Source organism: Rhinoraja longicauda, chromosome 34 (assembly GCF_053455715.1).
Source record: "Rhinoraja longicauda isolate Sanriku21f chromosome 34, sRhiLon1.1, whole genome shotgun sequence".
In the NCBI taxonomy this organism is placed as follows: domain Eukaryota; kingdom Metazoa; phylum Chordata; class Chondrichthyes; order Rajiformes; family Arhynchobatidae; genus Rhinoraja; species Rhinoraja longicauda.
Genome location: NC_135986.1, coordinates 6,334,178 through 6,348,136, shown reverse-complemented (window position 1 = coordinate 6,348,136; position 13,959 = coordinate 6,334,178). Strand labels below are relative to the sequence as shown.

The window sequence follows — 13,959 nt, the reverse complement described above, 5'->3', positions numbered from 1 at the left end:
CCAATTCCTCTAATGTTGGGAGCTTGGTTTATTACTGAGCCAGACATCCTTCAGGGATACATGCTTTATCAGTGCAAACATAGAAAAGGAATACACTCACATCCTTCGCTGCCCATTCTCTGTAGCTGACGCTGGTTTTCGGAAGGGTGAAATTTCCCGGGAGTGTGTAGGTCTCCTGACTTTGCTTCTAAATGAAAGCACACGCTACAATGAGACAAAGATCAGAATTCCACCTTATCTATTGACGTTACACAGAAACATAGAAAATAGGTGCAGGAGTAGGCCATTTGGCCCTTCGAGCCTGCACCGCAGGCTAGGAGACGCTTAAAGCAGCTGGGCATCATTGGCAGGGCAGTGGGAAACATCGGTGTAAAGTGCCAGATATCCACCTCTCCTTTCTTGTGAAATGGTACCACTTGATTTAACCAGTCTGAAGAAGGGTCTCGAACCGAAACATCACCCATTCCTTCTCTCCTGAGATGCTGCCCGACCTGCTGAGTTACTCCAGCATTTTGTGAATAAATACTTGATTTAACTCGCTCGGAGCCTGCCACTGATTTTTTTTACCCCTTTATTCAGGATTCTCCTCCTCTTTTATCAGAAGAAATAGGTTTTCTCTGGGCGGCACGGTGGCGCAGCGGTAGAGTTGCTGCCTTACAGCGAATGCAGCGCCGGAGACTCAGGTTCGATCCTGACTACGGGCGCCGTCTGTACGGAGTTTGTACATTCTCCCCGTGACCTGCCTGGGTTTTCTCCGAGATCTTCGGTTTCCTCCCACACTCCAAAGACGTACAGGTATGTAGGTTAATTGGCTGGGTAAAAATGTAAAAATTGTCCCTAGTGGGTGTAGGATAGTGTTAGTGTGCGGGGATCGCTGGGTGGCTAGAACCCGGTGGGCCGAAGGGCCTGTTTCCACGCTGTATCTCTAAATAGGTGCAGGAGGAGGCCATTCGGCCCTTCGAGCCAGCACCGCCATTCAATGTGATCATGGCTGATCATTCTCAATCAGTACCCCGTTCCTGCCTTCTCCCCGTACCCCCTGACTCCGCTATCCTTAAGAGCTCTATCCAGCTCTCTCTTGAATGCATTCGGAGAATTGGCCTCCACTGAGGCAGAGAATTCCACAGATTCACAATGGTTATGTGGGCAAGGATACATTCGGGAGAGAATCTGTAGGGTAAATCCCTAGTTCTCAGCGAAGCGAACGCTGCTTTAAAGTGTAATTGAGAATTTCATCAGCGGAGGGAAGAGACTGTTAGGGATTGTGGTTGACAAAGTTAATGAGCCATTGCAAGGGCAGACTGGATGATGGAGAGCTGACTCATGCCAAGGGCCTGCATCAGTGGCCGGGGAATCTATTGTTTAAGTGCTGGCAAAGACAGGACTGATCTGTTTGGAGGGAAGAAACATGTTTCGAATAAGATTAATCATCACCAGGCCGTTGTTACAGTAAACATTGCGGCCTGCAAACAACTGAGAGGAATGTTATCAGCGAAACACTTATCATACCGGCATGAGATTCCTCCCTCTGCTATTTTAACAGAGGTGCTAAATGCCTTCGCAAGAACCAGGTTAAGCATTTGCAAAAATAGTGCGAAGTGGATTCTGATGCATGCTCTCTGACGCTGTACGACGATAACTACAGTCACTCATTGATGGGGCATTTTCAAAACTATGCGACGTGCTTGTATGATGTCTCTGGCTCCCATCATTTGCCACCGTTACTGTACTAGACTCTACTGGATAGAGGGAGTACAGAGAAGGTTCACCAGATTGATCCCTGGGACGGCAGGACTTTCATATGAAGAAAGACTGGATAGACTCGGCTTGTACTTGCTGGAATTTAGAAGATTGAGGGGGGGGATCTTATAGAAACGTACAAAATTCTTGAGGGGTTGGACAGGCTAGATGCGGGAAGATTGTTCCCGATGTTGGGGAAGTCCAGAACAAGGGGTCACAGTTTAAGGATAAGGGAGAAGTCTTTTAGGACCGAGATGAGAACGTTTTTTTTCACACAGAGAGTGGTGAATCTGTGGAATTCTCTGCCACAGAAGGTAGCTGAGGCCAGTTCATTGGCTATATTTAAGAGGGAGTTAGATGTGGCCCTTGTGGCTAAAGGGATCAGGGGGTATGGAGAGAAGGCAGGTACGGGATACTGAGTTCGATGATCAGCCATGATCATATTGAATGGCGGGGCGTACAGGCTCGAAGGGCCGAATGGCCTACTCCTGCACCTATTTTCTATGTTTCTTGAAACAAAGAAGTGCAGATGCTGGTTAATACACAGGACACAAAGTGCTGGAGCATTGGCACGGTGGCGCAGCGGTAGAGTTGCTGCCCCACAGCACCAGAGACCCGGGTTCGATCCTGGTGCTGTCCGTATGGAGTTTTGTACGTTCTCCCCATGACCCGCGCGGGTTTTCTCCGGCTGCTTCGGTTTCCTGCCGCGCTCCAAAGACGTGCAGGTTTGTGGGTTAATTGGCTTGGTAAAATTGAAGAAGGGTCTCGACCCGAAACGTCACCCATTCCTTCTCTCCCGAGATGCTGCCCGACCCGCTGAGTTACTCCAGCATTTTGTGAATAAATACCTTCGATTTGTACCAGCGTCTGCAGTTATTTTCCTTATAGTAAAATTGTGAAGTGCTGTTCCTGCAATTTACTCGCTGGGCCTCACTCTGACGGTGGAGGAGGCCCAGGACAGAAAGGAGGTCAGTGTGGGAAATGGGAAGAGGAGTTAAAGTATTTAGCAACCAGGAGATCCAGCAAGCCTTGGCTGACCTAGTGTCGTGTCTGGAGAGTAGAGAGAGGTGGGCGATGGGTTCTGGGCGATGGGAGGGCCACAAGCAAGACTGTGTAAATGGCAGGGACTGTCATATGTTGAAAGACTGGAGCGACTAGGCTTGTATACACTGGAATTTAGAAGGATGAGAGGAGATCTTATCGAAACGTATAAGATTTTTAAGGGGTTGGACACTTTAGGGGCAGGAAACATGTCCCCAATGTTGGGGAGTCCAGAACCAGGGGCCACACAGTTTAAGAATAAGGGGTCGGCCATTTAGAACTGAGATGAGGAAAAACCTTTTTCAGTCAGAGAGTTGTGAATCTGTGGAATTCACTGCCTCAGAAGGCAGCGAAGGCCAATTCTCTGAATGCATTCAAGAGAGAGCTAGATAGAGCTCTTAAGGATAGGGGAGTCAGGGGGTATGGGGAGAAGGCAGGAACGGGGTACTGATTGAGAATGATCAGCCATGATCACATTGAATGGCGGTGCTGGCTCGAAGGGCCGAATGGCCTCCTCCTGCACCTATTGTCTATTGTCTATTGTAAAGGTAGGTTGCTGCATCAGTTTAGTTTCCTAATTGGAGGAATAACTATCCTTTTCAAAATAACTATCATCGTGATGGGGAACTGTGAGTCTCAATTTAAACTGATGTATATAATGTCAACAACTGGAATTTCTGGAAAGCTTGGCATTACTTGTAGTACTCTCGAGTAGGTAATCACATAGTTTTGGAAGGATACGTGATTTTTAGCACTTAAACTCTGCCCACAATAACTTATCAGGGCTGTAGAGTACAAGCCCATCACAAATTCCTCCTCCAATTTTCCTACCCAGGAATATTCTGATTCGATGCTCAAAATAGGCCAGGATTGCCGTGCCAGTTTTGATTGTTCGTTGAGAGACTACGAACAGTGTTTGCTTCTAAATGGGTTCCCACACAAAGTAATCTTGCCTGGATCGTATCGAAACGTATAAGATTATTAAGGGGTATTGGACACGTTAGAGGCAGGAAACATGTTCCCAATGTTGGGGGAGTCCAGAACCAGGGGCCACACACAGTTTAAGAATAAGGGGTAAGGACATTTAGAACAGAGATGAGGAAAAACTTTTTCAGTCAGAGAGTTGTGAATCTGTGGAATTCTCTGCCTCAGAAGGCAGTGGAGGCCAATTCTCTGAATGCATTCAAGAGAGAGCTAGATGGAGCACTTAAGGACAGTGGAGTCAGGGGGTACGGGAGAGAAGGCAGGAACGGGGTACTGATCAGCCGTGATCACATTGAATGGCTCGAAGGGCCGAATGGCCTCCTCCTGCACCTATTGTCTATTGTCTATTGTCTAAGATGTGGCTGGTGGAAGTATCCTGTTGGAAGTGGCGAAAATGTCGGAGGATTATGTGCTGTATGGGACGGCTAATGGGGTGAAACGAGCAAGGCTCAAACACAAATGAAACATTACACGTTACACCAATAGCGGTCCGCATAAGCTCACAAAATGGCCTACCGCTGAATTTGCAGCGTTCTTGGCTTCTCTAATGTAATTGTCCAGCACCCGGATGTCACAGACTGGTTGGAGAGGAGTTGACTTTGCAGGTTTTATGTAACTGAATAACATCACTAGAACTGCAAGAAGCCCTGCAAGAAATTGGAGTAAAGACAAAGAACGATCAGTTGGCATGTGGTAAAATCCGAGACAGAAACAGAACTTTTGGACAGGTTTGTAGTTTATTGTCACCTGTACCGTATTGTCACCTGTACCGTATTGTCACCTGTACGGTGGCGCAGCGGTAGAGTTGCCGCCTTACAGCGAATGCAGCGCCGGAGACTCAGGTTCGATCCCGACTACGGGCGCCGTCTGTACGGAGTTTGTACGTTCTCCCCGTGACCTGCGTGGGTTTTCTCCGGGTGCTCCGGTTTCCTCCCACGCTCCAAAGACGCGCAGGTGTGTAGGTTAATTGACTGGGTAATATGTAAAAATTGTCCCTAGTGTGCGTAGGATAGTGTTAGTGTGCGGGGATCGCTGGGCGGCGCGGACTCGGTGGGCCGAAGGGCCTGTTTCCGCGCCGAATCTCTAAAAAAAATCTAAATCTAAATCTACAGTGAAAAGCTTTTGTTGCGTGCTTATCTGAGAATGGAAAGACAATCGTGATTACAATTGTGCTACCCACAGTGTACTAGTTGGAATAGAGGTTTAAAAGCTGATTGAGAATGATCAGCCATGATCACATTCAATGGCGGTGCTGGCTCGAAGGGCCGAATGGCCTCCTCCTGCACCTATTGTCTATTGTAATGTGAGATTGTACATCCACTTTTCTATGATCAGCGCAGAAAGAGTTGCCTGGGTTGGGGACGTTCCTGGACCCTCGCCTGTCAGTGCTAGCAGCCCAGTGTTGATCTTGTCGGTGTTTTAGTGAGGGGATCAAATAGAAACCAAATGCTTTGTCATACGAACAAGAATGGCACAGAGATAGACAATAAACAATAGACAATAGGTGCAGGAGTAGGCCATTCAGCCCTTCGAGCCAGCACCCCCATTCAATGCGATCATGGCTGATCATTCTCAATCAGTACCCCGTTCCTGCCTTCTCCCCATACCCCCTCACTCTGCTATCCTTAAGAGCTCTATCCAGCTCTCTCTTGAAAGCATCCAACGAACTGGCCTCCACTGCCTTCTGAGGCAGTGAATTCCACACCTTCACCACTCTCTGACTGAAAAAGTTCTTCCTCATCTCCGTTCTAAATGGCCTACCCCTTATTCTTAAACTGTGGCCCCTTGTTCTGGACTCCCCCATAGAGTTGCTGCCTCGCAGCGCTTACAGTGCCAGAGACCCGGGTTCGATCCTGACTACAGGGGCCTGTTTCCGCGGTGTATCTCTAAACTAAACTAAACTAAAATAAACATCATACCTTCAGAGTAGAGGTTTAAAAGAGTGGAGCGATTGTAATGCGTGATTACAATCGCAAAGAGTCGTCTGGTTTGGAGACCATCTTGGATCCTCACTGGTCCAAAGGCTAGAGGTCCTTTTTGGTGTTTTAGGGAGGGAACGAATATAAACTAAATACTTTGTCATAAGAACAAGGGAAACGCGAAATTAAATGTGGACGTAGCTCATGCTAACAGAAATCTGGCTGTCAGCCACTTGTAGATAAGACCCAATATCTGAATAGGAAACAGACTTTTGTCAATATGGTTAAGTTAACTGTCAGGAACTATGTGCTATGCCAAGTGGATCAAGTGGACCTGAGATTGGAATATTATCTACTGAATCTGTGTGGTTTGGTTTAGTTTAGTTTACCACCGGGTGGCGCCGTCAGCGATGGCAGCCTCGCCAACGGTCTGCCTGTCTTTTCGTTTTTTGTTGTTATTTTTAGTGTGTTTCAAAAGTTTGTGTTAATATTCTCTGGTTTGTTTTTTGTGGAGGGTGGGGGGCGGGGGAGGAGGTCGGGGGAAACTTTTTTCAATCTCTGACCTTGCCGGAGATGCGATTGTTTTCCGGATCGTATCTCCGGTCGCTCTGCGGCCTAACATGGTGGAGCTGGCGGACTTGCTCCGGACTGACTCTGAGCCCCGCCGCGGGGCCGTGGACTTACCATCGGAGCATGCAATCCCTCGCCTGGGATCGACGCTCCAGCCGCGGATTTCACCATTGAGGAGCTCGCATTCTCGTGTACAGACTGATATCGGGAAGCTCCAAAGTCGCAGGAAGTTCGACTAACCCCGACCCAGGGTCTGATCGCCCGGCATGGGGGAAGCTGAGACCCCCACCCCCCCGACTGCCAGCTACAGGAGCCAAGATCGTCCCTTCATCGGAAGGCTCGAGGCCCCCGACCGCGGGAGGACAAAGAAGGGAAGAGATTTCGCCTTCCATCACAGTGAGGAATGTGGAGGAGTCACTGTGGTGGCGGGACTTGCATATGAAGAAAGACTGGATAGACTGGGCTTGTACTCGCTGGAATTTAGAAGACCGAGGGGGGATCTTATTGAAACATATAAAATTCTTAAGGGGTTGGAGAGGCTAGATGCGGGAAGATTGTTCCCGATGTTGGGGGGGTCCAGAACCAGGGGTCACAGCTTAAGGATAAGGGGGAAGTCTTTTAGGACCGAGATGAGAAAACATTTCTTCACACAGAGAGTGGTGAATCTGTGGAATTCTCTGCCACAGAAGGTAGTTGAGGCCAGTTCATTGGCTATATTTAAGAGGGAGTTAGATGTGGCCCTTGTGGCTAAAGGGATCAGGGGGTATGGAGAGAAGGCAGGTACGGGATACTGAGTTGGATGATCAGCCATGATCATATTGAAGGGCCGAATGGCCTACTCCTGCACCTATTTTCTATGTTTCTATGTTTTCTAAATCAAATTCCTCATATGTTGTAAAACATACTTGGCTAATAAAGTACGATTATGATTTAGTTTAGAGATACAGCGCAGAAACAGGCTCTTCGGCCTACCGAGTCCGCACCGACCAACGATGCCCGCACATTAACACTATCCTACACACACACTAGTCAATGGTCAATTTTATTCGTCACATATACATAAATGTGCAGTGAAATGAAAGATTACCCACAGTCCAACAATACGTTCCAATGGGACAATTTTTACATTTATCCCAAGCCGATCAACCTACAAACCCGAGGTATTTATTCACAAAATGCTGGAGTAACTCAGCAGGTCAGGCAGCATCTCGGGAGAGAAGGAATGGGTGACGTTTCGGGTCGAGACCCTTCTTCAGACTGATGTCAGGGGGGGGGGGGGCGGGACAAAGGAAGGATATAGGTGGAGACGGGAAGATAGAGGGAGATCTGGGAAGGACGGGAGGGACAGAGGAACTATCTAAAGTTGGAGAAGTCGATGTTCATACCGCTGGGCTGCAAACTGTAACCTACAAACCTGTACGTCTTTGGAGTGTGGGAGGAAACCGAAGTTCTCGGAAAAACCCACGCAGGTCACGGGGAGAACGTGCGAACTCCACGCAGACAAACACCCGTAGTCGGGATGGAACCCGGGTCTCCGGCAGTGTAAACACTGTAAGGCGGCAACTATACCGATGCTCCCACTGTGTCACCATGGTTGAGTTACGCACACTTCAGTTGTTCCGAAGATCCTCATCTACGTTGCCTCATCGAATGATCTCGAAAATGTGGAAGCACCTGGTGATTCAGTGGAGAATATGTTTAATGGGTGGAAAGGAATTTCCTTAATTCATCCATTACTGAACAGTCGAACAAACGTAAGCATTAACGATGCACACAATTAATCCTCCAAAACCTATGTCCGCATCTTCCAGTCCCCCGGAGGTCTGAGGGGAAGTTTCATGGGCTTTGCCACAAATACATAGCTTCAGCAAACGCAGATCAAGGCTTGATTAAAGCCAGGTCCCCAAGCTTTCAATGTTACCTTCTCCGTTCCTACCTCCATCTCCATATCATAGTTTCAGTCCGTCCCTCTCCTCATCACCTTTTCCACAGCCAACAATAGACCATTGTGGGCTCCACCTTTCCCTGATCATCATTGCTGGCTTTTCATACCTTTCATCCGTTGCTCTTTGTACCTTTTCATACCTCTACATTTCCCACTCCCCTGACTCGCAGTGTGATGAAGGGTTTCGACACGAAACGTCACCTGTTCCTTTTCTCAAGAGATGCTGCCTGACCCGCTGAGTTACTCCAAGATTTTTTTTAGATTTAAATTTAGAGATACAGCGCGGAAACAGGCCCTTCGGCCCACCGAGTCCGCGCCGCCCAGCGATCCCCGCACACTAACACTATCCTACACCCACTAGGGACAATTTTTACATTTTTACCCAGTCAATTAACCTACAAACCTGTACGTCTTTGGCGTGTGGGAGGAAACCGAAGATCTCAGAGAAAACCCACGCAGGTCACGGGGAGAACGTACAAACTCCGTACAGACGGCGCCCGTAGTCAGGATCGAACCTGAGTCTCCGCCGCTGCATTCGCTGTAAGGCAGCAACTCTACCGCTGCGCGGGAGATGTTAGAAGGATGAGAGGGGATCTTATCGAAACGTATAAGATTATTAAGGGGTTGGACACGTTAGAGGCAGGAAACATGTTCCCAATGTTGGGGGAGTCCGGAACCAGGGGCCACACAGTTTAAGAATAAGGGGTAGGCCATTTAGAACAGAGATGAGGAAAAACTTTTTCAGTCAGAGAGTTGTGAATCTGTGGAATTCTCTGCCTCAGAGGGCAGTGGAGGCCAATTCTCTGAATGCATTCAAGAGAGAGCTAGATAGAGCTCTTAAGGATAGCGGAGTCAGGGGGTACGGGGAGAAGGCAGGAACGGGGCACTGATTGAGAATGATCAGCCATGATCACATTGAATGGCGGTGCGTACAGGCTCGAAGGGCCGAATGGCCTACTCCTGCACCTATTGTCTATTGTCTATTGCCACCGTGCCGCCCTAGGCCGTGTCTGTCCTCTCTTGACTGGCCTGCCTCCATTCACACTTATTATATAGCACAAGAGGGCCATTAGTCTGTGGAGGCTCCCAGCAGAACATTCCCATTAGTCACATTCCCATAACTTGAAGCATATTTTCCCTCTCTGAGCCGCCAACTCCCTTTTTCTTCTTCTGCTTGCTTAAATTAGGGGGTTAAATTACAGTAGCTAATTAATCTCCCCGCACATGTTATGGACTTGGGAGGAAACTCAACACAGCCAGCGCCAGAGGCCAGGATCAAACTCGGGTTCCAAACACGAGTGAGCGCGTGGTGGATATGAATTTGTTACAGTCTAGTTTAGTGTCATATGTACCGAGGCAAGCGAAAAGCTTTAACTTTATACTTTAGAGACACTTTAGAATAGTATCTCTGCGGCACGGTGGCGCGGCGGTAGAGTTGCCGCCTTACAGCGAATGCAGCGCCGGAGACTCAGGTTCGATCCCGACTGCGGGCGCCGTCTGTACGGAGTTTGTCCGTTCTCCCCGTGACCTGCGTGGGTTTCTCGCCGAGATCTTCGGTTTCCTCCCACACTCCAAAGACGTGCAGGTTTGTAGGTTAATTGGCTGGGAAAATGTAAACATTGTCCCTAGTGCGTGCAGGATAGTGTTAGCGTGCGGGGATCGCTGGGCGGCGCGGACTCGGTGGGCCGAAGGGCCTGTTTCAGCGCTGTATCTCTAAAAGAAAAAGAAACAGGCCCTTTGGCCCACTGAGTGCGCACCAATCAGCGACCGCCTATACACTAACAATATACTACATATGGGAGACAATCTACAATGTCACCCAAGCCAATTAACCTACGTCTTTGGAGTGTGGGACGAAACCGGATCACCCGGAGAAAACCCACGTGCTAACAGGGAGTAACGTACAAACTCCATACAGACGGTACCTGTGGTCAGGATCAAACATGGGTCTCTGGAGCTGTGAGACCAGCAACTCTTTTGTTGAACTGCTGTGCCACTATTCTCTTGCGTGCCAGTCAGTCAGCGGAAACACGATACATGATTATAACCGAGCCACAGTGTACAGATACATGATAAAGGGAATAATGTACGGCGTTTGCACGTTCTCCCCGTGACCTGCGTGGGTTTTCTCCGAGATCTTCGGTTTCCTCCCACACTCCAAAGACGTGCAGGTTTGTAGGTTAATTGACTGGGTAAAATGTAAAAATTGTCCCTAGTGTGTGTAGGATAGTGTTAGTGTGCGGGGATCGCTGGGCGGCACGGACCCGGTGGGCCGAAGGGCCTGTTTCCGCGCTGTATCTCTAAATCTAAAAAAAAAATCTAACATAAATAGCTTATATGAACTTGCCAACCTAGCATTCTTCAAAATTACATTTTAATGCAAATATTGCTTATTTTTCTTCAGGGAAAAATAAGTTACGTTTGAACAGAAATAGCGCATGCAAGTGTGAGTGTGAGGGTATGTGTGTGTGTGTGTGGAGTTTGCCCTGTAGCTCATGTTTAATATCACGCCTGCATTGCTCTTGTTGCCTGTGCACTGTCGAGTCCACTGACCAAGTCTGCGTTTTTTCGATTTTTTTCGATTTAGATTTAGAGATACAGCGCAGAAACAGGCCCTTCGGCCCACCGGGTCCTCACCGCCCAGCGATCCCCGCACACTAACGCTATCCTACACCCACTAGGGACAATTTTTACATTTGCCCAGCCAATTAACCTACATACCTGCACGTCTTTGGAGTGTGGGAGGAAACCGAGGATCTCGGAGAAAACCCACGCAGGTCACGGGGAGAACGTACAAACTCCGTACAGACGGCGCCCGTAGTCAGGATCGAACCCGAGTCTCCGACGTTGCATTCGCTGTAAGGCGGCAACTCTACCGCTGCGCCACCGTGCTGGCCGTTTTCCAGCTATCTCTTTAACAAAGAGCCTCAGCATATCACACACATTATTGTTCAATATACAGGAGTGCTTTTATAAAATAAAGGCCACGCACTTTCTTCTCATAGAGTCACACAATGTGGAAACAGGCCCTTCAGCCCAACTTGCCCACATCGACCAACATAACCCACCTACACGAGTTGCACTTGCCTGCGTTTGGCCCAGATCCCTCTAAACCTGTCCTATCCATGTCCCCAAGGTAGAGACAAAAAACTGGAGTAACTCAGCGGGTCAGACAGCATCTCTGGAGAAAAGGAACAGGTGACGTTTCGGGTCAATAGACAATACGTGCAGGAGTAGGCCATTCGGCCCTTCGAGCCTGTACGCACCGCCATTCAATGTGATCATGGCTGATCATTCTCAATCAGTACCCCGTTCCTGCCTTCTCCCCGTACCCCCTGACTCCGCTATCCTTAAGAGCTCTATCCAGCTCTCTCTCGAATGCATTCAGAGAATTGGCCTCCACTGCCTTCTGAGGCAGAGAATTCCACAGATTCACAACTCTCTGACTGAAAAAGTTTTTCCTCATCTCCGTTCTAAATGGCCGACCCCTTATTCTTAAACTGTGTGTGGCCCCTTGTTCTGGACTCCCCCAACATTGGGAACATATTAAGGATAAGGGGGAAGTCTTTTAGGACCGAGATGAGAACGTTTTTCTTCACACAGAGAGTGGTGAATCTGTGGAATTCTCTGCCACAAAAGGTAGTTGAGGCCAGTTCATTGGCTATATTTAAGAGGGAGTTAGATGTGGCCCTTGTGGCTAAAGGGATCAGGGGGTATGGAGAGAAGGCAGGTACGGGATACTGAGTTGGATGATCAGCCATGATCATATTGAATGGCGGTGCGTACAGGCTCGAAGGGCCGAATGGCCTACTCCTGCACCTATTTTCTATGTTTTCTATGTTTGCTATGTTTCTTGCCTCTAACGTGTCCAACTCCTTAATAATCTTATATGTTTCCTCGAGACCCTTCAGAAGAAGAAGGTCTAAAGAAGGGTCTCGATCTGAAATGTAACCTATTCCTTTTCTCCAGAGATGCTGCCTGACCCGCTGAGTTACTCCAGTTTTTTGTGTCTACCTTCAGTTTGAACCAGTGCCTGTCCAATTTCTTCTCTCAATATGAATTGTGACAATGGTCCAAAAGGACTTCATGGGAAAGACGTGAGCAAAGTGAGCTGGAGAAGGCAAGGCAAATGGAATACAACGTAGCAAAATGTGAGATCGTTCGCCATGATAGGGAGGAAAAAAAACACATTTGTCTTCATCAGACAATGCTGTGTATAAGAATCAGGAGGGCAGGAGTGTCTGAAAGGGGGAGGTCAGGGGGGATGGTGAATACACGGCAATTGTGGGGGTTGGGGGTCGGATGAAGGCAGGGTGTCTGAAAGGGGGAGGTCAGGGGAGGTCATCCTCTGCTCCAGATGTCAACTTATTTACATCGGCGAAACCAAGCGCAGGCTCGGCGATCGCTTCGCTCAACACCTGCGCTCGGTCCGCGTTGGCCAAACTGATCTCCCGGTGGCTGAGCACTTCAGCTCCCCCTCCCACTCTGACCTTTCTGTCATGGGCCTCCTCCAGTGCCATAGTGAGGCCCACCGGAAATTGGAGGAACAGCACCTCATATTTCGCCTGGGCAGCTTGCAGCCCAGCGGTATGAACATCGACTTCTCCAACTTTAGATAGTTCCTCTCTTCCCCTCCCCCTTCCCAGTTCCCCCTCCGTCTCCACCTATATCCTTCCTTCGTCCCGCCCCCCCCCTGACATCAGTCTGAGGAAGGGTCTCGACCCGAAACGTCGTCCATTCCTTCCCTCCTGAGATGCTGCCTGACCCGCTGAGTTACTCCAGCATTTTGTGAATAAGAATCAGGAAGTCATTTTGCAGCATTACAAAACTTTGGTTAGCCTGCGTCTGGATTATTGTGCGTAGTTCTGGTTGCCTTATCAGAGGAAGGATGTGGAGATTTGGGGAGGATGCACAACAGGATTACAAGAATACTGCCTGGATCGGAGAATATTAGCCACAAGGAGAGGTTGGACAAACTTGGATTCTTTTCTCTGGAGCGTCAGAGTTTGAGGGGAGACCTGACAGGTATATAAAATTATGAGATTCACGGATAGGGTTGATGGCCAGAACCCTTTTCCCAGCGTGAAAAAAATCAAAGACGAAAGGGCGTAGTTTTAAGGTGAGAGACGGAAAGTTTAACGGTGTAAGCTTTTTTTATACGGAGGATGTTGGGTGCCTGGAATGTGCTGCCTGGGGTGATGGTGAATAGACGATAGACAATAGGTGCAGGAGTAAGCCATTCGGCCCTTCGAGCCAGCACCGCCATTCAATGTGATCATGGCTGATCATTCTCAATCAGTACCCCGTTCCTGCCTTCTCCCCGTACCCCCTGACTCCGCTATCCTTAATACAATACAATACAATACGATATATCTTTATTGTCATTGCACAGTGGCACAACGAGATTGGGAATGCGCCTCCCATGCGATGCAATAATTTAATTGAGCTCCATCTAGCTCTCTCTTGAATGCATTCAGAGAATTGGCCTCCACTGCCTTCTGAGGCGGAGAGTTCCACAGATTCACAACTCTCTGACTTAATTAAAAGCGTTTGGCCCAGATCCCTCTAAACCTCAGCGGGTCAGACAGCATCTCTGGAGAAAAGGAACAGGTGACGTTTCGGGTCAATAGACAAGAGGTGCAGGAGTAGGCCATTCGGCCCTACGAGCCAGCACCAACATTCCATGTGATCATGGCTGATCATTCTCAATCAGTACCCCGTTCCTGCCTTCTCCCCGTACCCCCTGACTCCTTTATCCTT

The 13,959-nt window shown here is 48.7% G+C and overlaps 1 protein-coding gene across 1 annotated transcript in view; it reads right to left on the bottom strand.

The window, feature by feature from the left end:
* Positions 1 to 13,959, bottom strand: part of epoa (erythropoietin a) — a 65,073-nt gene that overhangs the window by 29,385 nt on the left and 21,729 nt on the right. The window contains exons 2-3 of the mRNA XM_078427803.1: positions 4,282 to 4,412; positions 101 to 187 (exon numbers count right to left, since the gene is read on the bottom strand). Coding sequence (XP_078283929.1) covers positions 101 to 187; positions 4,282 to 4,412 — 218 coding nt within the window. The remainder of the gene's footprint in view (positions 1 to 100; positions 188 to 4,281; positions 4,413 to 13,959) is intronic.